Source organism: Oxyura jamaicensis, chromosome 4 (assembly GCF_011077185.1).
Source record: "Oxyura jamaicensis isolate SHBP4307 breed ruddy duck chromosome 4, BPBGC_Ojam_1.0, whole genome shotgun sequence".
Classification (NCBI taxonomy): Eukaryota; Metazoa; Chordata; class Aves; order Anseriformes; family Anatidae; genus Oxyura; species Oxyura jamaicensis.
In genome coordinates this window covers 23,315,423-23,340,496 of record NC_048896.1, presented here as the reverse complement: position 1 = coordinate 23,340,496, position 25,074 = coordinate 23,315,423, and the positions used below count along the sequence as shown (strand labels likewise).

At 41.4% G+C, this 25,074-nt stretch overlaps 1 protein-coding gene across 5 annotated transcripts in view; it reads left to right on the top strand.

Annotated features, from left to right (window-relative positions):
- The window catches only part of WRN (WRN RecQ like helicase), a 42,567-nt gene extending 17,585 nt beyond the window's left edge, over positions 1-24,982 (top strand). For 3 of the 5 annotated variants that reach the window (XM_035325190.1, XM_035325193.1, XM_035325194.1), the window contains 21 exons: positions 89-157; positions 656-738; positions 1,748-1,854; positions 2,531-2,718; positions 3,882-4,059; positions 4,659-4,840; positions 6,074-6,175; positions 6,508-6,600; positions 8,514-8,655; positions 12,330-12,500; positions 12,580-12,674; positions 13,771-13,843; positions 14,010-14,083; positions 15,636-15,711; positions 15,993-16,105; positions 17,030-17,144; positions 18,331-18,456; positions 19,418-19,580; positions 20,642-20,856; positions 22,992-23,126; positions 24,693-24,982. In XM_035325190.1, the coding sequence (XP_035181081.1) occupies positions 89-157; positions 656-738; positions 1,748-1,854; positions 2,531-2,718; positions 3,882-4,059; positions 4,659-4,840; positions 6,074-6,175; positions 6,508-6,600; positions 8,514-8,655; positions 12,330-12,500; positions 12,580-12,674; positions 13,771-13,843; positions 14,010-14,083; positions 15,636-15,711; positions 15,993-16,105; positions 17,030-17,144; positions 18,331-18,456; positions 19,418-19,580; positions 20,642-20,856; positions 22,992-23,126; positions 24,693-24,815 (2,623 nt within the window). In that variant the 3' untranslated portion in view covers positions 24,816-24,982. Of the gene's footprint in view, positions 1-88; positions 158-655; positions 739-1,747; positions 1,855-2,530; positions 2,719-3,881; positions 4,060-4,658; positions 4,841-6,073; positions 6,176-6,507; positions 6,601-8,513; positions 8,656-12,329; positions 12,501-12,579; positions 12,675-13,770; positions 13,844-14,009; positions 14,084-15,635; positions 15,712-15,992; positions 16,106-17,029; positions 17,145-18,330; positions 18,457-19,417; positions 19,581-20,641; positions 20,857-22,315; positions 22,388-22,991; positions 23,127-24,692 lie in introns of all 5 variants that reach the window. The other 2 variants (XM_035325195.1, XM_035325192.1) reach the window with 2 other exon arrangements.
- Positions 24,983-25,074: the final 92 nt, after the last annotated feature.

The window sequence follows — 25,074 nt, the reverse complement described above, 5'->3', positions numbered from 1 at the left end:
TCCTTTACCAAGTGCTGACATAGGCTGAAAACTGAGGTGGAAAGTATTCATGAGTAAATCGATATGTGTCTGTGCTTTTTTACGGCAGAATGTCAGGGATTCCAGCTTGCTTGCTTGGTTCGGCTCAGTCGAAAAACGTCAGAGACAGCATCAAAGCGTAAGTCCTGTTTATGCTGTTTGGGACTGCAGGCCCGAATGCAGCTGTGTTTGAGAGAGGAGGATCTGTCATCTTAGAAACTCAGGCCTTGAACCTGGCAGTCAGCAACAGTGCTTGCGTTCACCCACTATAAGCATTTGGGAGGCATAGAACCACCCTCCTGTGCCCTCTGCCTGGGGAGGGGGGGTTATTGGTTCAGCTTTGTGCTGTGATTTGCACAGGAATCACAGGATTTAAACCTGTGTTTGTCACAGAGTCTACACAGCAGCCCTTTCCAGTCCTAAAGGCTGGTAACTCTCTCTCCTGTCATACTATTTACTGCTTTGCTTTCCTACTGATCTGGAATGCTTTACACTATCTTCATTTCCCTCTTTCTGTTGCCCAGTCAGAAGTCTGTCCAGGTTCTTGTTTCCATCTAGACAGTCATGATTTCATCTTGTGTGGTTGGGTTGTCTGGGGGCTCTCCTTCTGTGACAGTGTATTTTCTTGGTGTTGCAGGGGTCAATACAGAGTCATATACATGACACCCGAGTTCTGCTCAGGGAATTTAGAGCTACTTCAGGATCTTGACCAAGCTGTTGGTAAGCTGGGGATAAGGTTGAGGATGAGGTGACAGGCAGCTTAATTTCATGATTAACTTTTTAAATGGTCTGACAATTTTATGCCTGTTTCTCGCCACTAGTTAGCTTGGAGGCTAGTGTAATGGCTGCCAAAATAGTGTCAGAAGATCCTTTACAGTATTTTAATTTGTCAGATTTTCTCCAAACATGGCAATAAAACTGTTTTGAAATGCTGTATCTTGGTAAGTTGTTTTCTCAAACAGGATGTTGCAGCTCGTGCATCATCATAATAGCAGGGTGAATCCTAGGTACATAACACAGAAAGAAAAAAAAATGTGTTTAAGGAATTGAGTTCGTAGAGCTTCAGACAAACAATACTGTTTAGGAAGATGGTGAGCAATCTGAATGTCTGGAGTACTGGGAACCTGTATTCTTGGCCTCTCTGACACCAGGGCACTTTGAACATGTCAATTAGAATGCAGTATCTGGACTCTAGTAAAGGGTTTTTTTGATTTGGAAATGGTAAGGGTATTTTCCAGGCACAACTTCGACACTTACCATCTTGTATTTTCCTGAACTTGTATTTATTTCCTCAATACAGTCCTGAGATTCTCAGGCTTTATTGTACAATCCAGGAAACTGGTGACATCTGTAAACAGTGTTTTTGACAAGTGGTAAGGCAGTTTGGAAAGGGGGGGAAAAAGGGCATAACCATCAGCAATAGCTTAAGAATCTGACCCCTTTTAAGTGATGTGTTGGAGACTTGAAGCTTGGAGAAGGAAGAAGTGTATGGGGGGGGGGGGGGGAGTCTGTTAGAGTTGTTTCATCTAATTTTTACCAAAAAAAAGCCTATATAAAAATGGGTTTGGGGAGGTCTTACAGCAGAATACATCCCAGAAACAAGAAAGAAAGCACACGGGTGCTTTTTGAGGAAATTGAACAGGATACGGTGTTAGTTTTTTGTAACTTCCCATGTTGGTTTATTTGCCGTATAATTGCTGTGTCCATGCTGTGGTTCTGTCCCCACCAGGTATTGCCCTTATAGCTGTTGATGAAGCTCACTGCATTTCTGAATGGGGCCATGACTTCAGGAATTCCTTCAGAACCTTAGGCTCACTAAAGATGACTCTGCCAAAGGTAAGGTTTTCAGAGGTGCTTGATTTCCAGCGTAAGGGGATGCAACTTAATTTCACACAATAGCTTGATGTTTCATCACTTGATGTTGCTCTTTGGGAGTACTTACTGTGCTGTTTTTGGGAGCTCATGCAAGTCCTTGCTAGTGAGTGAACTTCATTGTGGTTTTGATCTTTTTCCCAAATCTTTAAATAGAGGATATTCTGAACCTGGACTACCAAAACTTCTGAAAAATAATTACTTTTGTTAGATCCTTGTGTGCTGAAAGATCTTGTTCCTAAGCTCCTGGTTTACTTGCAAGGACAGTTATAACTTCCAAATGCATTCCAAAAGCATTTATTGCATAAACTCCAAAACTTAGACCTGAACTTCAGATCCTGTTCTTGAAAGTTTTGTACTGTGTTCCCTAACCTTAGCCAACCACATCAGAAAATTGCTGCAGACTCACATGCAACTAAAGATAGTAATTAAGACGACTGTATATTAAATGTTTTGTCCATGTCTACCCTCCTTAACAGTGTAGACCAGAGCTCCAGGAGGCTAAATATTAACTGTTTTCCAAATAGTTGAGCTGATCCAGTGAACATAAATTAAAGTGCCTGTTTACGTGCTAATCAGTTTTGACTTGTGATCTTAAATCATTGAGAGGTATTGGACTTCTGTTGGCTTTTTATTTCAGGTTCCCATTGTTGCTTTAACTGCCACTGCAAGTCCCTCTATTAGAGAAGACATAGTGAAATGCCTGAACCTGAAGAATCCCCTGGTCACATGTACGAGCTTTGACAGACCGAACCTGTACTTAGAAGTTGGACAACAGAGTGGAAATATCCTTAGGGATTTGAAACAGTTCCTTACTAGGAAAGGAAGGTAAGAGTTTAAGCCTGTTTTGTGTTGTTCTGTCAGATATTAATCTATTAAATACTAAGGTATCAGTAGGGTGTACTAAAAACTGGCATCAGTCTTCAAATGATCTGGTGAGGAGGTGTCTGGACTCTCCCTAGCTTGTCTGATCTCATGCTAGTCATTCATCACGTTCTCCCCCCTGTCCCTCATCTTCCTTCCCTAGTTTAAAAAAAGGTTTTGAGGCAAAGAATGGTGGTATCCCACTGTTTGTATGTTGCTGACTGTAAGATTTTTGACTGTAGGATTTTCAGGATCGTTTTATGGGATCATTTTATGCTCAGGAGACCTGCCAGCACACTAGCGCAATTAGAATGAGAGTGGTATATTAGCTGGTGGGTTCCTTCCTAAACGATAGTGTCCATAATGCGTGAGTTGATAACTAATCTAAAATAAGATTTTTGTGGTATTTTTTTCTGAGAAGGCTAATCTAGCAGTCCTTTTCTGTTAGCAGACCCACCAGTATACCCACAAGAGTGGGTTTCCTGCCACTTTCATCTCCTTGTCACAAGCTACAATGTGTGACTCTACAGCAATATAAATAAATCTCATAGCTCATTTGTATGCTATTATATGAATGTAGACCTTTTAAGTGGCATCTGCAAAAGTTTGTTTCCTGATGAATTTTGGGAAACTGGGAGGCCTTATGCTTCTACTTCTCCAGCACAGACCAAAACAATCTGTGTTTTGCAAAAGACACAAGACTTCCAAGTCTGCTTTTCCAAAGGACAGACAACTTGTAAACAAGTTCTGCGTTTTTGTAAAAGGGGCAAAATGCCTCCTCTTCCTTGCTTTGCAAAGAGCTCTTCGCATGCTGTGAAGTCTGGAGATCCGTCACAAGCACTGAAAGCTGTGTACAAGCAACCTAGGAGCACAAATATATTTGATACAATAGCTCTGCGGGAAGATGCTACGCTGGCTTTAATCCATGGTACTTCTGTATGTAGTGATGACATTTCGTGCTAATTGTGGTATTATATCTGCATAACAACATGTCTGATCTGTTTAAATCTCCAAGATGATGACTTGCCACAGAAATCTGTGTTGCTTTTTCAATTAGGGTCAAGCAGAGTTTTTGCCAAAGGGTCAGTTCATCTGTTCTGCATTTTAACATGCTGCTATTTACTTAGCAGTTCTGAGTATGAGTTTGAAGGCCCTACCATCATCTACTGCCCTTCAAAAAAGACCACAGAAAAAGTTGTGTCTGAACTGACTAAACTGAATGTGCCCTGTGGCGCGTACCATGCTGGAATGGGAATTCAAAAAAGGAGAGAGACCCACCACCAGTTCATGCGGGATGAAATTCAGGTACCTAGGAAACTAAGTTCATGTTTTCTTATTTATAATTGCAGGGTTTCCAGTAGGGAAAAGAATTGGGGAAGGTCATTGTGTTTCCAATTTACTTTGTATATTCTCTGTTCTGGGCAAGAAATTGCTGGTCTGTGCTGCCAGCAGTATGGTTCCTGGCTTACGTTTCAAATTCCTCTAGTAAATTTCTTAAAATGCGTATCATGTAAGGAAGCTGATGGTGACTGGAACAGTGTCCTCCGGCATCCTGTGAGCTGCTTTTTTCCTGTAGCTGAGCAAGCAGAGAGCTATCCTGGGGCTTCTCTTCTTCAGGACAGATTTTGTCACTGCTTTGAGGATAACTACCTGAAAACACTCAGGCATTTGCCGTCACCTAGCATCACTCATGACTGTAATCCAGTGCTCACGCTGTGACCCAAATCAGGCTCCTTGTTACCAGTGATGTAGAAGTCAAATGAGAATTTGAAGCCATTGTATTTTTAGGCTGAATTTTGAGTCATGACAAGAAGTTTTCACCAACAGTGCGAGCACTAGTAGCAACCCAAACATATTTTTGATGCTCTTTTCAAAACTTACGCTGTGTGGCTCCCGTTTTGTAGTGTGTTGTGGCTACAGTGGCATTCGGAATGGGCATCAATAAAGCAGATATCCGGATGGTTATTCATTATGGTGCCCCTAAGGAAATGGAATCCTATTATCAAGAGATTGGGAGAGCTGGTCGCGATGGGCTTCCTGCTTCTTGTCATGTCTTGTGGGCTGCAGCAGACCTGAATTTTAACAGGTAAGTGACTGAAGACAGCTGCTTCGGCACAGATAGCCGAAAGGTATCCAAAGAAAGGAGCAGGAAGGGTTTAGTTGAAATCATCATGGATTTGTCAGCATAGTTCCAAGTATTTTTCTGCATACACTCAGTACTGGATACTAAGTACGTTATCTTTATTCTAGAAGATGTTTACATTACCATACTTGTCTATTGAGTGTCCTTGTTCCCGTTCTGCTTCCTGAAAATGTATCACAAGGCAGACAGTGGTCAGTTGTTCTGTAAATCATCTGACCTGTTTATAGACCTCTCAGTGCCCTTTAGGAGTTCTGGTGCTGTAGAATTTTCTCCTCCTCTCCTCTCTCTCAGGAAATCCTGATAGTAGAGGTCTCTTGTTGACCTTGTTGATAGCCAGGGTAGGATTGCATAAATGTCTTAGCTCAGTCTTTGGAACTTGTGTGACCAGACTGCCAGTCTGCGAAGCCATGTACTTCTCTGCTCTCTCTTTTCCAGGCAGGCAGAAGCTTGCCTCTTTCCAAGTTGAGCTGGAAATGGTGTAGCTGCATTAATGTGAAGCCCAACGCCTGCAGTACTGGCTTGTTTTCCATGCCTTGTGTGACAGCATGGTGCAGGTGGTTGCTCAAGTTTGGCTCGTTCAGCAGCTCAGAGCATGGGCAGAGTGAGTTCTCCATACACCTATAAAGTACTCCCATGCTATTTTTTTCAGTTGGATGCTTCCAGTGACTGTTGTAAAGGCTATTACATTAGGCATTAGGTAGATGTGCCCTAGCATACTGCTCCTGGATTTCTTAAAAGGAGGGTGGTTAATATACTGGCATGGCTTGTAATCTGGCAGTAGCATCAATAAGAACTTAACTGATCTTATCTGGAAAACTATAGGCTGAGTGAAATTGCCCTCTGCCTCTTCTTCCCTGCTCTGTGGCTTTCAATGTGGATTTCTGACACTTAGTAGTTTGTGGTGCTAAAAGAAGCTCAGTCTGTCCTTCTGCCCAGTTTAAAATAATTGTCCTGTGTAGAAAACCATGAACGTGGTGTTCTGACTGTGCCCCATGCTGTAAGGATCCAGATTATAGAGAAACAGGCAGGTAGCTCGGGTCTGCCTTCAGGAGGATACCTTCTCCAGCTGTTTCCAGTGAGCCTGGCGAAGACAGTCTGTGATACTTCATTGTTGGTATGGCGCAGGGGAGTAGTTGTCAATACTTAAGGTCCTTCACTTTTTATTTTGACTGACAGACATCTTCTAACTGACATACGCAGTGAAAAGTTCCGATTGTACAAACTGAAGATGTTGAACAAAATGGAGAAGTACCTTACCTCAAATAGCTGCAGGAGAAAGTGAGTACAGCACTTTATTACATGCTTTGTATAACTTCAGTCGTTGTGACTCAGTCACAAAGGTAGGCTGTGGCCATGAGGCCTCCTCAATATCAAGAAATACAGCCTTTGGCATATTTATACATATAAATATGTTCCTTATTTACTTATTTACAACTGTTCCTTATTTACTTCTCAAGGAAAAAAAAGCTTCCTTTTCTTTAGAGGAATCAGAGCCAAGTAATTGGCTCCCCAGTGAATTAATTAATGATGCTGATTTCAGCTCTGTATTCTGCAATGAATTTAATGTAAATTCTTGTTCTTTTATTTAATTCCCTACTTCCCTTGGGTAGAATCATTCTGTCTCATTTTGAAGACAAACAACTCCGAAAGGTCTCCTCTGGCATCATGGGCACAGACAAGTGCTGTGATAACTGCAGGTGCAGGTAAGCGTTCTTCCCTTAAGACTGATACAAGAGGTTACGTTCTCTCAGGCTGACTTACAAGGCAAATTACCTGAAAGAATTGACTTCTTATGCATTTGGTTTTGCAGATGTTCAGCCTGAAGCTTATCTTTGTTTGAGCAGCTGTCCCTAACTTGCTACTCACTAACTGAAGAAGCTGTGAGGCAGGTTATAAGCAATAAGTTATGCTGTGGGAAAGCCTGTAAATAAACTGTGGCCACAGTTCCCCAGGTGGTTTAGAGCAACTTTCTCAGACTGTGAAAGACACAGTGGTTCATCACTTTGAAAGTCCTGTTGGGTAATTAATCCCAAAAGAAATTCCTTGACAGTGGGATGTGATGCCATGTGTCTAAGGTTAAATGGCCAGAGTGTTAAGGGAGCTGCTCTCCTGTAAACAGGGTGTGCTGACACGGGTTCTTTCTGGTGCTTGTAATAATCTCAGATGTGCTGAAGGGAAGCCAGGGGGTCAGGGGTCAGTAGTCACATAAGTATGAGCAGAAACACTTGCCTCCAGCTCTGGCGTGTGTGCACATACTCACTTTCTCTGAAGCTGTAATAAGTGATCCCTTGTTCTTACTGATAGCATAACTCTTTACGATCAGAGATGAGATGTTACAGCGTGTTGCTCTTGGCAAAAAAAGTTACGAGCTCGCTTACACTTCCTATGTGCTCTAGGATTAAGGAAGCTTTGTCTGAGCCCTACCAAAACTAACCAAAGCCTCTTGTTTGAGAGGTCATACCTCCAGTCCGTCTGCGGTTACGGTGTTGTGCCAATGAAGGGCCACACAGTGAATTTGTTACATAACTGAAATTATTTGGAATATAGAACATTGTCCTTCTCCGTTTTTTGAAGTGATGTGTGCCAATAATTTTTGGTGTTTTTTTTCCAGTCAGTAACACATGCAGTAACGAGCCATAGAAAGTAATAGAGTTGCTGTTTCCTTCTGTTGTTTTCATTTTGTGTGTGTTTATTGGGGAGAGGAAAAAAAAAATCTCTTGGCTATTAGATGCAACTAAACAAAGTCTGATGCCAAAGACAGTCCAAATATTCAAATATTGAATTCGGAAGATTGCTGAAGTGATGCTGTTCTGTCACAGCAAGTACTATGAACTGCTTAGTATTTGGATGTGCAGCTGGGTTAACTGTGTGTGATTTTGGCTTTGGTTTGTGTTGTGGTTTAACCTGGCCGGCAGCTAAACACCACACAGCCATTCGCTCACCCTCCCCCTTCCTTCTCTGGGACGGGGGAGAGAAATGAGAAAAAACTGAAACCTGTGGGTTGAGATAGACAGTTTTGTTTGTTGAACAGAAAAATAAAATAATAAAAACAGTGTGCACAAAACAAGTGATGCACAATGCAATTGCTCACCACCTGCTGACTGATGCCCAGCCCAACCTCGAGCAGCCGGCCCCCCACCCTGGCTAGCCACCCCTATACATTGTTCAGCATGACGTCAGATGGTATGGAATACCCCTTTGGCCAGTTTGGGTCAGCTGTCCTGGGTCTGTCCCTCCCAGCCCTTGCTGCACCCCCAGCCTGCCCGCTGGCAGGACAGAGCGAGAAGCTGAAAAGTCCTTGGCTTGGTGTAAGCACTGCTCTGCAACAAGTAAAACATCAGTGTGGTATCAACATTAGTCTCATCCTAAATCCAAAACATAGCACCCTACCAGCTACTGGGAGGAAAATTAACTCTCTCCTAGCTAAAACCAGGACAGCTTGGTCTCGCACTTTCAATCTTAGTTCTTTATGCTTAAAGGCATCTTTAGTCGTTCACATAAACATAAACTGAGGTGTGTATTTTATTTGTTTACCACGTGCTAAACAATCTTTGAAAGAAAGGAGGGAGGACTTGGTTTGTATATGCTCAGGCTTTATTTCTCTTGTGCCTTTCAGAACCTCCTGTCTTGCGACCTCCAGTGACTCAGAAGGAGGCTTACAGGACTTTGGAAAGCAGGCCTATCAGCTGCTGTCTGCAGTGTGTGCCCTGGAAGAGAAGTTTGGAACTAGAGTTCCCATTTTGTTTCTACGAGGATCTGTAAGTGATATTAAAAATCATGGTGTGCCCTCTGGGAGCAGAGGGGCCATTAAGGTGTCCAGATCATTTATTGATACACCAAACATCACATTGATACACAATTATATTTTTAGCACCTTTTTCTCACAGTAGATAGATAACTGTAGAGAGGTAGGTTAAATTTCCTGAAGCTGTTCAGCAACACTTCCCATGCAGCCTTTAAATGCAACAGCAATAAAAGCAGCAAACCTCCTAAGCATGTTGTACTTTCCTCTTGTGCAGCTACGAAGAAGGAATGGCTGCTGTCTCCAAGCTCTTGCTGTCTTGGCTCTTTTTCCAGAAGGTATAATGTGCAGCCTCACATGGCCCAAGAGCTTAGCTTAGAAACAGTGTGTTAATTGCACTGGACAGAGCTGTCCTGTGTTTTGTGTGTTACTTGGAGTAGGTTATTGACAGTTGGCTATTAACCCAAATATTGGTGGGGGTTCTGAAGCTCTTCCTGTAAGGCTTCAGCCCTTATGCTCTGTATGGTGAGTTTAATGTCTTTGCAGAGACACTGAAGTGGCTTCTCCGTGAAGACTCATCCTTTCTGTTGTCCTGAAAGGAATAACCTCTTCAGAGTTAGACCAAACAGGTCTCTGCTTGGTAATGTGTTGGTTTATGTTTGAATAAAGCAAGTGCTGGCTTGTGTTCTGGCTTTGTACTGCTGACTGACTCGGAGCAGTGAGACAGGAAGTAGCATATTCAAGGAATATAAGTATAAATCACCTATGAATATCTTCACATGCAATGCTTTTGAAATACTGGGGAGGAATGCACCAGATATAAAAGACAGGCATAAGAACAAAATCACTTCAAATGTTTACAGCCCAGAAAAAAATCACCTGCAGTACCTGATAACACTCAGTGAATGATGTCACACTTTCCTTTTATTAGAAAATCTGCTAATTGTCACACAAGTGTGGCTAGGATTAAAAATACGTTGTTACAGATTTTAACAATCCAAGCTACTTTAAATTATCAGACATTACTGGGAGAATTGACAGTCATGCCAAATCGGCACTGCAAATATGGAATAACTTCTTATTGCTTACAAGAATACTCTTTTCTGGGCTAACATACATTTTTAAAAGTGTTTTTCTTTGCTCTATTGCCTCAGTTTGGCCTCTAGAACAAATGTATGAAATATTCTCTCAGTATCACCGTAAGTTAAAAATATGTCTGAAGATGATGCATGTATTACTTTCAGAGCTCACATAGCTTCTGGAGAATTGATGTGGTATTTTTTGTTCTTTGTATTCTTTTTAAGTTAGTGGTATCTTTTTCACCAAATAAGTCCAGGTGGTCTCCAACATACTTCAGGTGGGCCACAGGGGAGGCCAAGTTTCATTTAATATTTGAAAGCTGAGTCAGACTGAGCAAGGTCCTCTGGGAAACCTTGAACTGCTGCATTAATAGAAATATCTTGCTACCCTTCTAAACCAAGAAGAATGTGATATTTAAAATGTGCATCATTTATCAGCGATCAGGAATTTATAGTCATGTCAGCAATGATTTTATTGTTATTAATAGGCTTTGTGACTCATTGCAAGTGGCTTTTAGTAGTAACTCTAACATTTAGTAATTTTTAAGTAGTTAAAATTGCAAGTGTGGCATAGGACTGACTTGTCAGAAGCCAGAACAGTATGACATTTGTCCCAAATATGGACAAAAAGCTTATTGTTCTGCTTCTTATTCCTTTTATAGAAATTTATTTTGTTAACTTGCTCTTAAAGTCAAAACTGTGTTCTGAAAATGTGCAGCCATTGCAGTAATTAATGTAACTGGCATAACTGAAAGGGATGTTTCCAGCTTTAAAGTAATGCATGTTAAGAGTTAAATGAGGGCTGTCTAGACACGAGGATGCAGGACTTGGCTTTTTCTGCCTGTTGAGGAGGTGACTCCCTTGAGTTCAGAGTCAGGGCTTAGTGCCCTGGTCCCATGCAACAGTGAGGTGAGTCCATCTTCTGTGTGGCTCCTGTGCCTTGCTGCCAAAGGGGTGCAACAAGCCCCTCTTCCTGCTGCTCCACTCGCTGCATGTACTGGACAGGAGCTCCCTGGCTGCCTGAAATTCTCTAGAGTCCTCTTCCCTGTGGTCCCTGAAGACGTTAGGAAGCTCAGCAGGCCTCCCTGTTCTAACCACTGCCTTTCCTGCATCTCGTATTTGTCTTTCTCCGCTCCTCTGCATCAGCCTGTTTTGTTCTCCATTGTAAAGCAAAATGGGCTCTTGAGGATAGGAGACCTGTGTTTGTATGGCACCTAACACAAAGATGATTCCAGAAAAAGTGCCAACAGGCACCTGGAAAGCCTACATGAATGAGTCCTGTAAATGCAGAAGGCAAGCCTCCACACCACTGTCCCCTGTTGTCTGAGATTATAATGTAGTCATCTTTCACATCATAATATGCTTATTTATAGTATACATTTTAAAATCTTATGTATGTTAGAAATAGCATGCTATATAATGTATGCAAATATTCAAGTCTTTGTATATACTAGGGCATATGTGTAGTGTAAATATATTTGTGTAATCCAAAAAATGTAGTTCTGTAGACCATGTAGTCCTCCCTAGGGGAGGAGACACTCGGCAAAACAGCAAATACAGGGTCTGAAGCACAACCTCCTGTTTTTTATTCTAGGAAAAAAAAAAATTGTCTGACACTCTTTGACCTACTATCACTTGATCCTCTCTTACTTCCCTCTTTTCAGAAACGTTCTCAGCTTTTCAGACTGTCAGAGTTTCCCTTCCTCTGAAAGAGGCTTTAAGCCCTCTGCAGTCCGTTTGGGCCTTTGAGATCATGGGCTGAGAACCTATCAAAGAGGACCTCACTGGCTCTTTTTTTCCCCAAGTGTGGACCTCTAATAAGAGATGAGGAAATAGGCAACTTTTTCAAAGCAAAAAAATCCTTGAAGTGAAGGCCAAAACATTACAACAGGCAGCTGAAGTAGAGGAGCCATAGAGCAGATATCTGTAGTCAGCTTGTTGCGGGCTCTTTACACTCATCATGTCCTGGGACTTAAACAGGCTTTTATTAAAAAAAATGACCTTGTTATTGACCTATGTTGACCTATTCACTTTTTCTTTAAGTTTTTTAATTAAAAGCACAGGTAACTGCTCCTACTCAAACTCAATTCTTAGATATTCAAACATAGTGATGCATTAAATGGATCTGAGATTGCCCTGAACAGGTTAAATACAAACCACACTAATGTGTTTTACTTCCTTTGATACCTTGAGTGGCTGGGTTGTTCCTGTAACTTCCTCCATGTGCATGGAGATATTTTCTCCATGTAGAAATGGAGATATTGTAACAGTATTGTAACCTCAGTGTAGTTCTGTCTGGGGGCTTGCTTCAAAATAAAGTTACTGGTTGTGATCATTGTCACAGCACAGAAGTGGGTTAGGTTAGCAAAGGTGAGAACGCTCTTCAAGCAACATGGACAAGGCAATAGGAGCTGTCGTAAATGTGGTTACTGCGGGGGTGTTATATAGACTTGAATAAATGTTTTTGGCTTGTGACTTTACTGAAAAGTTGTTCTGTGAAGATATGCTCTTGGAGACACTGTCATATCTCAGGATATATCTCACCAGGTATATTGGAAACTTTATTTTCCAATAAAGGCTGGAGAAGCCTGACCAATTCTCTCAATTTCAGAGTTCCCAACGTCTGCCAGAGAGGTACCGAAAGCATGCTCTTTACGGTAGTGGGAAGGACTTGACAGAGAACTGGTGGAAGTCACTCTGCCAACAGTTGATAATGGAAGGATTCCTCAAAGAAGTCTCTGGGCATAGCAAGTTTGCGACCACATGTGGGCTTACCCAGAAGGTACTTCTTGGTGTGAAACTACCCATCGAAGACTTCTGAGTAATCTATAACTAAGTCATACGTTATTTTTTTCTTACAGGGAAGAAATTGGCTTTTGAAAGCTGGATCTACCTCAAATCCAAGTCTTCTGTTACAGTCCAATGAAGTCTTAAACCTACAGAGACCTACTAGAAGGTAATCATAGATGCATGTCTTCTTGAGCACCTTATGTTATTTTAACGTCAGATCGGTCTCTGAAGCCTGCTTCTTGAGGTGGCAGGTTTGACAGGAAATAGCTCTATTAGACTTTGCAGCCAAAGTTTTTCCCTTATGCAGTAACATAATATTTTAAAGTCAGTACATCCCGGTGTTGTAACAAGAATTGCTTCAACATAAATGTGTAATGGTTTGTCTGACTTTGTGTGTTTTCTGAAATTTTAACTTTCAAAAATGTTGGTGAGTATATCTGCAAAAGTGGTGTGTGTTTTCAGTGGTGGTCAGCTGATTTGCCATCGGAGTATATGGCTCCATGAAAATGACATGTGAAGTTTTGCTTGTGATCTTCCACTTCACTGTTCGTGAAGTATAACTTATTTTGGTTGGTCTTCTTAAATATGAACTTAGGCCAACTCTCTTTGAAGTGAAAAGTAAAGAACTGAAGGCAGCAGAGGCTTTGCTTTGACAACAAATACTGTTAGAATGAAGCTCTTCATTGTTGGCCTTTGAACACGTCTTCAGAAGTCTAGATTGTAATTACCTGATTGATTTTTTTAGCGACACGTTGTCAAATTGTTGTCAGTTTTCTTTTGCCTTCTCTAGTTTTCTATTGTGACTTTTTACCTAGTCAACAGGTCTTTTAGAAGAATAAAAACACTTGTTTGTTCATAAACAGTAAGAAGTGGCTAAAAGTATATGCTTAGTGCAAACCAGAAAGTTGATACTTGCATGGAGAACCAGAAATGGGATTTTTTAAATTGAATCTTTCTGTCAAGACAGCATTGTCACAGAACTTTGATTTCTGTCATCGGAAATCCTTGTCTCTTCTGTAAGACAAGATTCTTGTTCCTCACTAAAACTTTAGTATTTTGCACGGGCTTTGAGGTCCTTGGTGTTTCCCTAGAAATGACATTTCTAATAACTTTAATAAGGAAGTGTGATTTGTCAAAAATTTACCTGTATGAAGTTCCATTCAGTTTGCTTAGCAAAATAATGTTTTTCAAATAGCAGCATACAAACAATGTAGTCTGATTTGAGTAAGATAGAATTCTCTCTTTTTTTTTTATTACAACAGTAGATCTTCACCTGTGGTGTCAACGCAGGGCTCCCCGAGCACAAAAGGAACAAAGCAGTCACCAGGCAAGCAGGTCTGTATAAGTACAACTCCTCTTGTGTTTTTACCCATCCTTGTTGGTATTAAAAACCTTGCAAGCCTGTCATGGCATCACAAATGTACATTTTGCTGCTTCAGCAACTTCATTTGAAATACTGTTAAAGTAGCATTTGTTTGTCTTGTTCTTCTATGTTTTATAGATGTCTTTGTATGAAATGTTTTCATATGAGAAGAAAGCTGGAACGCCTCCAAGAAGGAATACCATGCTTAACAGGTACGCTATTCTAAACTAAAACAGAATTACACAGGTCTGACTACATAATAGAGGTGCTGTTGGTGATACAATCCTTAAAACCAGTACTCTGCTTTGAATTGACCATCCAAATGTTTTGACTGCAAGTACCTAGTATTTAAAAAAAAAAAAGACATTAAAAATGTCATTGTTTCAAAACATTGAGCTGTAACATTTAACAAGCTTTGCAGAATTTGACAAGATGTGTAAAGTTTAAATACTTCTAGTGTCATAGGCAAAGCATATTTTATTAACTGTGAAATGTAAACTTTAACTGATTTTACTTCAAATCCAATAGCAAGAAAAATAGAAAAATGTTAATCAAAATGGAGTGATTGCAGCTTTATATTAGATACTTTTACTGTGGCCATTTATTTTTCAGTCTATTTTCTATGTGATGGTTGAAACTGTAATTGATTTTAAATTGTGCTTTAGACAAGCAACTGAGAATAATTGTTTTCAGTTAAATGTAATTAAGCTAAAAAATGACGAGCTGTGACTCTATCTTAAAACTGGCAGAACGGAACATGCGCGCTATGCAGTCATTGTAAGTGAGCATATAGGTTTAGGTTTCTGCCTTTTTATTCTCTTCTGAGATCAAGTTGAGGTTTCATGAGGTTAAAAAATGAAACAAGCTTTTGCAAAAGGCAGACAAAGTAATTTGTTCTCAAGGATTGTGTAGTGCTTCAGATCATGCTGACCTTGCATTTTTGAGCAGTTCCGTTCTTTCAGACAAGCAGCCTGATGCTGGCAGAAGAGGGGAGAACCACATGTCATTTAAGCTGAGAAACTGCCACTGTAGCCACGTGGAGAAAAGTTTTTCTAGGGACAGCTACAAACTAAAACAGGTTATGTTGCACTTTGCTTCGCAAAAGCAAGGAAAAGACACTCTTGTTCTAGTTTGTCTACTTGCAGATACTGCACTGCAGTGATGGCAGTCTAATTGGAGGTAATATTCCCTGAACATGTGATTCTGTGATAGCTGTGATGCTGCTCTCTACGCAGATGTACCTGGTGGTAACAGAAGCTTATTTTGCTTACAGTAAGGCAGCTGTGAGCTTGTCAGTGATGCTTTTAAAGCTATTAGCTCTTTCTGGCAAAGATCAATATTACTGGCCGTGGGTAGAAATACAAGGTATTTTGATGGGATGCAGTCAGAATAATGTCATGAATGGACAAGTGCCTGTAAGTCTTTTGCTAATAATACAGAAACCCAGGTGCAGATAGGGATATTGGTGGTTTGCTCACTGTTTGATTTTTGTACAGCAAAAGGTTATTTTTAAGTCAAAAGACTAGCTGTGGAGGAATTCTGTTAAACTTGGCCTTGGGGTACTGCTAATTCTGCCCTAATTAGCTCAAGTCCTTTATCAGTGCACCTGCTAGCTTGAGGTGCTGGGCCACAGTCTGACTGTGCTGTCAAAGGGCAGACCAAAAAAAAAGTCAGGCTGCTGCTCTCTTACAGCCTTGTGCAAAGTTCATGAATAAATTAATAGAATACAAGGGCTGACCTTTCACTTCATTCTCTTTCTTTTAGTTTCCAAGAGCACTCGCCTGTGAGATCTCCTCTGAAGTCCCAAGAACCTGTTTCATCTCTGGAAAAAGAACTAGAGGTAAGTCTTTGGAAGAGAGGATATCTGTCAATTGCAATCAGCCTGTGGAGCACAGTCCCACTGTATTGAAGAAACTGGCTTGGGCAGCTCGTAATACTACAAAGAGGTCTTGAAAAGGAGCACCTGAAAGAGAATTTTCAGTATGAAGAGTGTTAATGGATTGTAGGCTTTTTGTGTATTAGTTGATACATGAGGGAAGCTTCAATTTTACCTCTCATATTTGAACTATTCCTACATGCCTGATCAGAAGCTTCTTTCTGAGGATTTGGCTCTCTTCACAGACTGCTCTGTATGGCAAGCTGTTGACTGCTAGACAGAAGGTAGCTAATGAGAAAGCAGTTCCTCCAGCTGTCTTGGCAACCAACAAGATCCTGGTGGAGATGGCCCGAATAAGGTAAAGCCAGCGTGCATGCCTGTTAAATAAACTCAAAAAAAAAAAAAAAATAAAATAAAATTGCAAGCCAAGTAGTAATTTCTCTTTCTGCTTTTTGGGAGTTTGCCTCATTGGTAAAGGAGCAGCATTTTTCCAGAGGACTTTGTCATAATACCCTTGTAAAATGCTTACTGGTTAAGTTAAATAGCCATTAATGTTAAACTTGTCTCTTCATGCTAGTTTTTTTTTTTTTTAAAATAAAAAAATAAAAGGCTAACTTTGCCTATGTCTCTGTAACTAAGCCTTCTGTCAGCTTGGCAGTCATGGAGGGAAAGGTACACATTGTCTGATTCTTACTTGTCCAACTTCTCTCCACTGTGTTTTAATCATTTTACTATGTTCATACCTGATAAGGGTTACAAGAGCATTCAGGTCAGGAGCTGTCCCTTACCTTGCACAGGTAGCTCTGTAGCACAAGAGAATAACCAAAAATTTGTGTTGCTCTTGACTCCTGAAAGGAAAGGAATGGAAAGAAGAACACTTTCTGCATTGTAAGAGAGGGTATTGTGGGGCAGCTCAGTGTTTAATGCATCTGAAGAGCCTTCCCAGCTGCTAAACAGCGTTAGGTAAACTATGTTTGGAATGTATATGTTTTTCCATACATCTCTAGGCTAATATATTTTTAGGAGGTAAAAGCAAATAAATAACCGATGTAGCTAACATCCTCTGAGGTATTAAGCAACAAAACTGAAATTTTTGCTGTGGTCAAACTTCAAGATACAAAAGCGAAAACAGTGAACTGAACTAGTTCCAGAGATGATAGTGCAGTAAAAAATATTTTCAAGTAGTGATTATTAGATCTGCAGTTTAAGCACATATCATTCAGATGTTTCAAAGCATCAACATAGGATGGTTCCATGGCTCTTATTATTCATCCTGAACCAGGCCTACAACTGTTGAGAATGTGAAGAGGATTGAAGGTGTATCTGAAGCAAAATCAACCATGTTGGTCCCTCTCCTGGCTGAAATTAAGGACTTCTGCCAAGCGAATGGTTTGCAGGTATGATTTACTAAAGCGTCTCCTACCATGCAGGAGCACTAAAAGACATAATTTGGTCTGCAGCTGTTGGATTTCTCCTTCAGGGTTTGTCCTTGTCACAGCTTTCCCATCCAAGCAGGGCAGCCAAACTGTTAGCCTTGCTTACAAATAGGCCTTCTACATCTGAACGTGCTACGTGGTGACAACATGAGGACCTGGATGATGATATAAGCGTTGTCATCTTGAAAGTCCAGGGCGTACTTGTAAAGACCACCCATCTAGCAGGGCTGAGTATCCAACCAGTGCCATGTTATTGAGAGCTTGCAGCTAGTTTAGTGATTTTTTCAGGCTGGAGTCCAAAGGTTTAGGAAATGTCCTCTCACCAGTTTATTGCTTCAGTAGACTCTGAGGGCAGGACTCAAGTTTTCTTCTGTAAAAGTCTCCTTAGGAGATTTACAGAGATAAGTCTTCTGGCTTTCATGAACACTCTGCTCTCTTTTCATAGTTGGTTTTACTTCTGTCTGAGACTTTCTGTAAAGTGGCTCCTCATTGCTCTTGCCCTTGCAATGGCAAGAGACTCCACTAGGGAGGGGCTGTGGAGCACAGGACTGGAGGAGCTGTGCAGCTGTTTAACTTTGGGGGGTTGAATTTCCCTGTAAATCTACAGGTACGGGGATTTAGATGTATAGAAAGCAGGTAGAGCAGTAATACTGTTTATTTGTGATGCGTGAGATAACTCCTTAGTACATTAAACACCAACTCATCTTTTTCCTCAACAGCAAACTATTAGGTATGGGGACTGTAAGCATTCCTGTTTTTCATTACATCTGTGATAAGCAAAAGTTTAAAATAAATGGAGGAACTTCCCCAACAAAACAGCAGACAGAATACTATAGTTTGTTCTGATGGAATAGTTCTAAATATGTTGTAAGCACTAAGAAGTTTTGTGTTGATCTGGACACTTCTTGGGGCTTTTTTGCAAGTCCCTTCACTAATCCCATGCTTTTTATTAAGATGGAGTATGTGGGTGTCCATCCTGATTCCCTCTCTGCTTTCTTTTTGTGGAACATGGAATTGGGGTCAAAACCAACCTGCTCAGAGATGAATAACTTTCTGTTATTTCTTCAGAATCTCTTCAGATAATGGCAGGGTGATTCATTCGTTGTTACTGAGATATAATCCTTTTACTCCTCTTTGTCTTACTCAGGTGGATGCATTCCCTACATCTGGACCTACAGATCAGACAGAGGCATCTCACCAGAAGCATGCTAGAGCCCTTTCTCCCTCAGAGCATGTCACATACGTCTTGTTCCAAGACAAAAATCTCTCCGTGGTAAGTGTCTTCCTGTGGAGGTCTCTTCCTTTTTGAGAACTAATGGTGGGGATATTTTGTCTAGAAGTAGGGGTTTTGCAAGTGTTTTCTCTTAAATCCTCTGCTAGATTTCAGCCCCACCTAGTTCTGTATCTTTGCCCTTAATACTGTGAGAAGACAAAAACTTCCTGATCAGGTAGCCTGCCGGAAAGGATAGTCACCTGTTTAAAGTGTGCCTAAGGACTAATTAAGAAGAAGCAGTTGTATAATTCTTAATGGGTAACATGATGCTCCTTATCCACTAATCCTCATGATTGTATACGCAGCGTCTGTATTGTCTGGGGGAGCAATCAGTAGAAGCATGAAACCTATGTCAAGAGAGACAAGTAACCAGTTTCAAATCTTTCCTGAAAAGTGCAACTTTAGGTGGAGTAAATGTGTGATGTTTCTCTTTGGTGCAAATCTCTTAAGAGAATTTATTTAACATATTTGAAAAACAAGAGGGAATTTGTTTTGGTGCTGTTAAACATGTCCTGCATCCTAGCTACTGAACAGAAGACTTGTGAAGCTTTGTCAGAGTACCACCTCACGAAGTTGGAGCTGGGTTGATGCTTAACTATGAGACAAGTCTCCACTTCCTTTGTAGTAGAACTTTCTGGGATTCAGCTGCCACAGGGTGGAAAGAGGGTGGTAGTGAGTTGTGACACAGGAACATGAGCTGTAAAGCAGGCTGCAGCGAGCCTTCAAGGCTAAGAAGTAGCAGCCTTGAGAGAAAAATGCTTTTTACAAGCTGGAAGATAATTCAGGGAAGCAATAGAAGTAATAAAGTGCTTGTGGGGTGAGGGGTTGTTGCACAGCTATGTGACAGTATCCCCTGTTGCTTTTTGGACACGGGAGCTTGCCAGGCTTTGAGTTTTCAGTTGTATTTCAGAATGCTTCTGCCACCTTAATTCATTCTGCCTTTGTCTCCCTGTTTCCCTAGAGGACTATAAGTGAGACCAGATCTCTTCCTCTTTCTGAGATCGGCACGCACCTGCTCCAGGCGATGCAAGCTGGGTATCCTGTCAACCTGGAGCGAGCAGGTTTGACTCCTGAAGTTAAACAGGTCATTTCTGATGTTATCTGTAATCCTCCTATTGACTCAGGTGAGCATTACAGCCCTCATCTGAAGCTTCTCATGGCAGTGGTGTACTAATGAAGGGAATGCAAAATATCACAACTCTGGTACTCCTTTAAGTAGCATCTATGACTTTTTTGGAAGACCTATGACAAAGCAGAGCATGGCAATGACAGTTGTTGCTTTCCTTCTAAGCTTGTGTTTCAAAATAGGGCAGTCGGGCCTCATTAAATATCAAAATTCTACTACTCCACAGCGTAGTGGAAGGATTTGTATTGCTCTGGAAAAGACCCAGGCACCGCTCTTAAATGTGTGCTTACTCAAGTAGAAGTCAGGCAAACTGAAAGAAATCAGCCTGGTGGTGTCTTCCCATGAGCAATGGTATCTGTGAACAATATGCTGAATAAGTAGTAGAATTTCCTTGGGGAAATGTCTCCAAGATGATGCTTATTTATGAGGATAAGGCTGAATAGTGCAGGAAATCACAGCGCTGTGAGCTGGTGCTGTTGGCTAGTTCAGAGGCTCAAAACAGCCATGTACTTGTGGCTCTGCTCATGGGGGACTTAAAGTTCAGCCTTTCCCTCAGAGCTTAACTTCTTAAGTTAGCTGAATTTTCTGGCTTCATAGCTTCGTGCCTCCTCTCCTATCGTGGGTGATCGTATCCTTTCAGCAGCAGTTACAGGCCGAGCCAGACTCTCAGCTCGCTTTGTTAAACCTACTGCTCTGTAAATTATCCATTCCAGCATAACAGAAGATGGGAGGCTATTCAGCCTGAGTTAAAACAGTGTTCCTCTCGAGAGAAAATGGTTAATAGGAGATGCAGGTTTAGAAGCAGGCTGATTATAACATTTTAGACTAAATTTGAGGGTGGTAAGTTTGTGCAGATGAGCAGGAGATTTATCCCATGACCTCACATTCTGGTTTCTTATGATACAAACCTATGGATTAAGTTTCACTTCTAAGGCTTTCCATGCTTTAATCTGTGCTTTAATGAGGGAAAACTGATGCTTTACAACATAAAACTATGAATGAGAGAAAGGACAATTATTTCTTTTTTAATAATTTATTATATTTGTATTTTTTTTCAAGACACCACCAAAATTCAAGCAATTAGAAAACTTGTTCCTGCAAATATTGAACTATATCTCATCCAGATGGTTATTGCATTACTGAAGAAAGAGAATGGAAATAAGGCTCAGCGTGGTTCAGGTGTCAAAAGGGTGTTGGTATGGTCAGATGGGCAGCAGGAAAAAAGAGGAGCAGACCAACCAAGCAAGGAAGATGCTTTGTGGAGTGAAAGAAAGGTTAGCAAAAGAAGCTACAAAAACAGTTCTGTTTAAAAAAAAAAACAACAACAAAAAAATCTTTTTCCTTTGTAGGAGCAGGCCAAAAGCTGTTGTTTGTTGCTATTTGCAGTAGTGCTTGGCATTTCCATCTTCTCAATTCACCTTTTCCTGAGCTCTGGATAAGAGTCTTACTCCCCTCTAAGACAGGACCAGAAAGTTCCTCCTGCAAAGTGTTGGCCTAGGAAGAGGGCTGTCCCTGTGCATCCCAGCTGTGGTCTGCTCAATGTCACTTCAGTTGTGGAACTCTTCCTATGTGGAACTCTTAACTCACGTCTGCTGTAGTAGGTGCTGGATGTGCAACCTGGGAAAGATCAGATACCCGGTGGTCCCACTGCTGTAGACTGTCACAACTGCAGCTTAATAATGGCCTCAGAATAGGGATGAACACTTTCTGCTGTTGTTCAGCCCTTGAGAAAGTAGACACAAAAGGTTTCCCATAGAAACAAAGGATTTCTCAATAGCTGGGACAGTGGAATAAAACTATATTCATATTTCTGTCTGGTATGAGAGGCTTTGGTAATCTTGACCCTTTACAGACAGAGTCTGTGTTCTGCTCTCACCTTAATTATGCATTGGAACCAGATGACCGATGTGATGTGGGAAAAGTGATCGTTTGTCTAGAAAGCTCAAAGATACCAGGGGAGATGAAACAGGACAAAGCCGGGGCAATACGTGCCTGACTTGTTTGACAGCCCTTCATGGGTGCCTCTGTGTAGCTGTGATAACATGAAAAGTGTCGTGCCCTAGGTCTGAGTCTTTGGGAGGAGTTTTCTTTAGGAGAAGGAAATACAGAGCTCTCTACTGCAGTTTGAGGAAGGCTAGACAAGCCTTCCCAGCCCTAGGGTGGCCTCTCAGCATATCCACAAATCTCTGAAAGTCCAGCTCAGCACCTTGTACAAAAAGCTGCCCTTCATCGAGTGGCTCGAGGTGGGAACAGTAGAAAGAAATTTCTAACTGTAAATCCTCTTGCTGCCTGTACTAGGATTTCATGTCTGTTCCTTACAGGGTTTTGGGATGCCTTCTTTAACTTGGGCTCAAATATTTTTGGAGCCTTGCCATTTTGCTGAATTGATTGCTTCTTGCCTTCCTGAGCACTATTTTGTTCCTAAAATATTAGTGTCTGAGCATTTTTTTCCCACTGAAATTGATCTGGCAGTCCAGTTGCATCAGCTGTAACTATACTTTTTTTCTGTTGCTGTTGGAGCTAATAATAGGAATGACATGCTATTAGAGATCAAATTAATATTGTACAAATGAGTAGAGTGCAAATCTAAATGCTAATCAAAATAGACTTCATTCCCTTCTCTTACAGAAGATAGCCTTGTTCAGACAATACCCTTGTTCCAATAACTCTGTAGCAAACAGGTTTTAAAACGGCTGAGTGTTTTTTTTAACAATGTTACTGCTGTTCTTATAGGGTAATTTGATCAATCCTGTGCTGAAGGAAGGAGCTGAAAAAACACATCCACAAGTGGTGCCCTCAGCTTTGGTAAATAGATGTCCTTACTATAATAAAGCACGCGATAGACTTGCCATTAGCAATGCTCAAAGTGAGACTGAGATGTGCACTCGATGCAAAAATCTAAGCTTTAGTTCTTTCAACCACTGAACAACAGGTATTATATAGAAATCGGGAGTTAATACCTCTGTGCCTTCCACCCCATTTTCATTTAACACCTTTGCTTGAAAAACATATCTGAAAATACAGTACTTGAAATGGAAGCAACTATTTCAAGTTCTTGGGGCCACTGGGACAGAGGAAGTATTCTTTTCTACTACAGGTGTCTTGGTCAAAGCACAACAACAGGGAGGAAAAAAACAACAACAACAACAGCACCCAAGTAAAACTTCCAGTTCCTGTAATTGAAATGAATGCATTTCACTTGCTGAAATTTTATTTTGGTGAAATGGATAAGAAATAATTAGGGACCTCATTCAACAGAGGTGTTGAACTCCTGTTTATAATTACAGGCTAACTTATTTCCCCCTTAAAAAAAAAAAAAAAAAAAAAAAAAAAAGCCCAGCCTTTCTATTGAATGTAGTTATTGCTTTAATGCATGTAACAGCCTGCTTCATTCCTGTCATATGCAAAGGCACAGAGCACAGATGACACCCAGCCAGGTGACAGGGGTGCAGCAGGCCACACGAAGCCCATCGCATTGTCCTCCTGGAACCAGCCAGCCCTTAATCCTGAGGAGGAGGAATTGTTTGCTGACTCTCAGCCAAAGGTGAGGCTGCCTGTAGCTTTGTGCCAGAAACGAAGTCTAGATTTGGTGATTTTGCTGATTATCTTAAACCAAAATCCTGGCTTCTGCTTGGGTTCTTTCCTGTGCCTAAAACTCTGCAGACTTTTTCTATTAATATGCTTGATGGGGATGCCCCTTGTTTTGCCCTCGATGAACCTGAATCCGATGCGCCTGTGCAGTTCTACAGCAGCAGCTTGCTTTAGGATTTTTTTTTCCCTAGAAGATCTTGCCAGCCCTCTAGTGGCAGGTGCTCCCGAAACCTCAGGAGGACATCTGGCTCCCTTTCTTCTACTAGGTTGTGTGAGATGGGTTTCTGGTCACACTGAGGATTTCTGTGCTGATGTTCATATGAACAAGCTGTATGAGCATACAGCTGGTGTTTCTCTAAAGAAAGGTTGCATGGCTCTGAGCAGCACCACTTGCTGTACAATTTGCCTCAATTTCTGGTTCAAGGCTGCAAAGTGGATGTGAACACAACCTGATGCGGACAAATCCATTGTTCATGGTCTGGTCAGTTCATCTGCATCCATGAACTGTTTTTAGGTAGTTGTAATTTGTAACAGCACAGCAGCTATCTTATCTGAACCACTGAACATATTAGAACATTATCTTTGTTTCCTGATCATGGCTTCAGAGAGCTTCAAGAACATCAATTCTGAGTAAATTGCCTTTGTTCTCAACCAGGAACAGTGCAATGGTATGTGTACCCTTCATTCTTCATCGGAGCGTGTGCTGAGAGCCCTGGTGTTGTGCATGCACCTCATGTTCTAGGCTCTGCAGCAGCCTGTCTTCTGGCTGTAGATCAGTCCTCCTGGTGCATTTCCCAAGGGCAAATCAGCAGCAGTCTTGAGACATCTCAACAGAGTTTGGTCCTTCCATTATTTAAAAACAGGTGGCTGAATGGTGAGCAGAAACACATTTATCTCTTGGCGGAGAGCTAGTACTGGAATTCATGCTTTATGTTGCTGTGGCATCTTTCCCATCAGTGCAGGATGCCTCCTGCAGTCACAAAGTGCAGCATGTTCACACTGGCCTCCACGAGTTCTGTGGAGCTGATGACTTTCTTGTGGAGGAGAAGGAACCTTGCACAGCTGGTGGCAGGCACCCACAGTGACACTGGTGGCTTTCAGCCCCTGTTTCTCAAGCCAGTCATTAGGGGAGGTAGCTGATACTGCTGATCCATTACTAAGTTTGGCCACCCAGGTTTGTTGTCTTGGGTGTGTTTGACGGATTTTTGTTTAAAGGCAATTCCTAAGGATCAGGATGACACTTCTAGAGCTGTGCCAGCATGCTTTGGTGCAGGCCCAGTAGTTTTCTTGGGCATGCCTAACATTTCCTTGGCATCACCTGATTTATAACCAAGTTGATTATACACTTGAAAAAGGTTCTGGATGTCAGGGACACAGATGTAAGCCGTCCTGGGGCAGTGTTAGATGGTTGATGTCTCCTGATTAGCATGGTTTGGGCTGCAGAACTCTAAGTTAGAATGAGATGTAAAAAATAAAAGTTTTTTTTATGTATTTTTTTAACACCTTTTCCTTCTTGCAGAGTTCACAGCCCCCTTGTAAGAGGAAGGTGCCTGCATGGTTTGGAGCCTCGGCAGCCCCTGTTGTGCCTGTGCCCCAGATCAAGAAACCCAAAGCGGACACAAGAAAAGGAATCTTTAACTGAAGATTTATTTTTTGTAAGAAGTGTACGTGTACGCACGTTAGATGTATTATGACAGAAACTACTTTATACAGAGCAATACTTTATATGTAGCACTGATTTTGCTTGATCTATGCTTTTTTTTTTTTTCTACTGTGTGAAAGTCTTTATTAAAAAAAAAAAATCTTATTCAAAATACAAGTGTGGGATACCTTGGGAGACGGAGTGAAAAAAAAAGGCGGGGGGGGGGGAGGAGACGGGCCCGTTAATGGCCGCCGGCGCG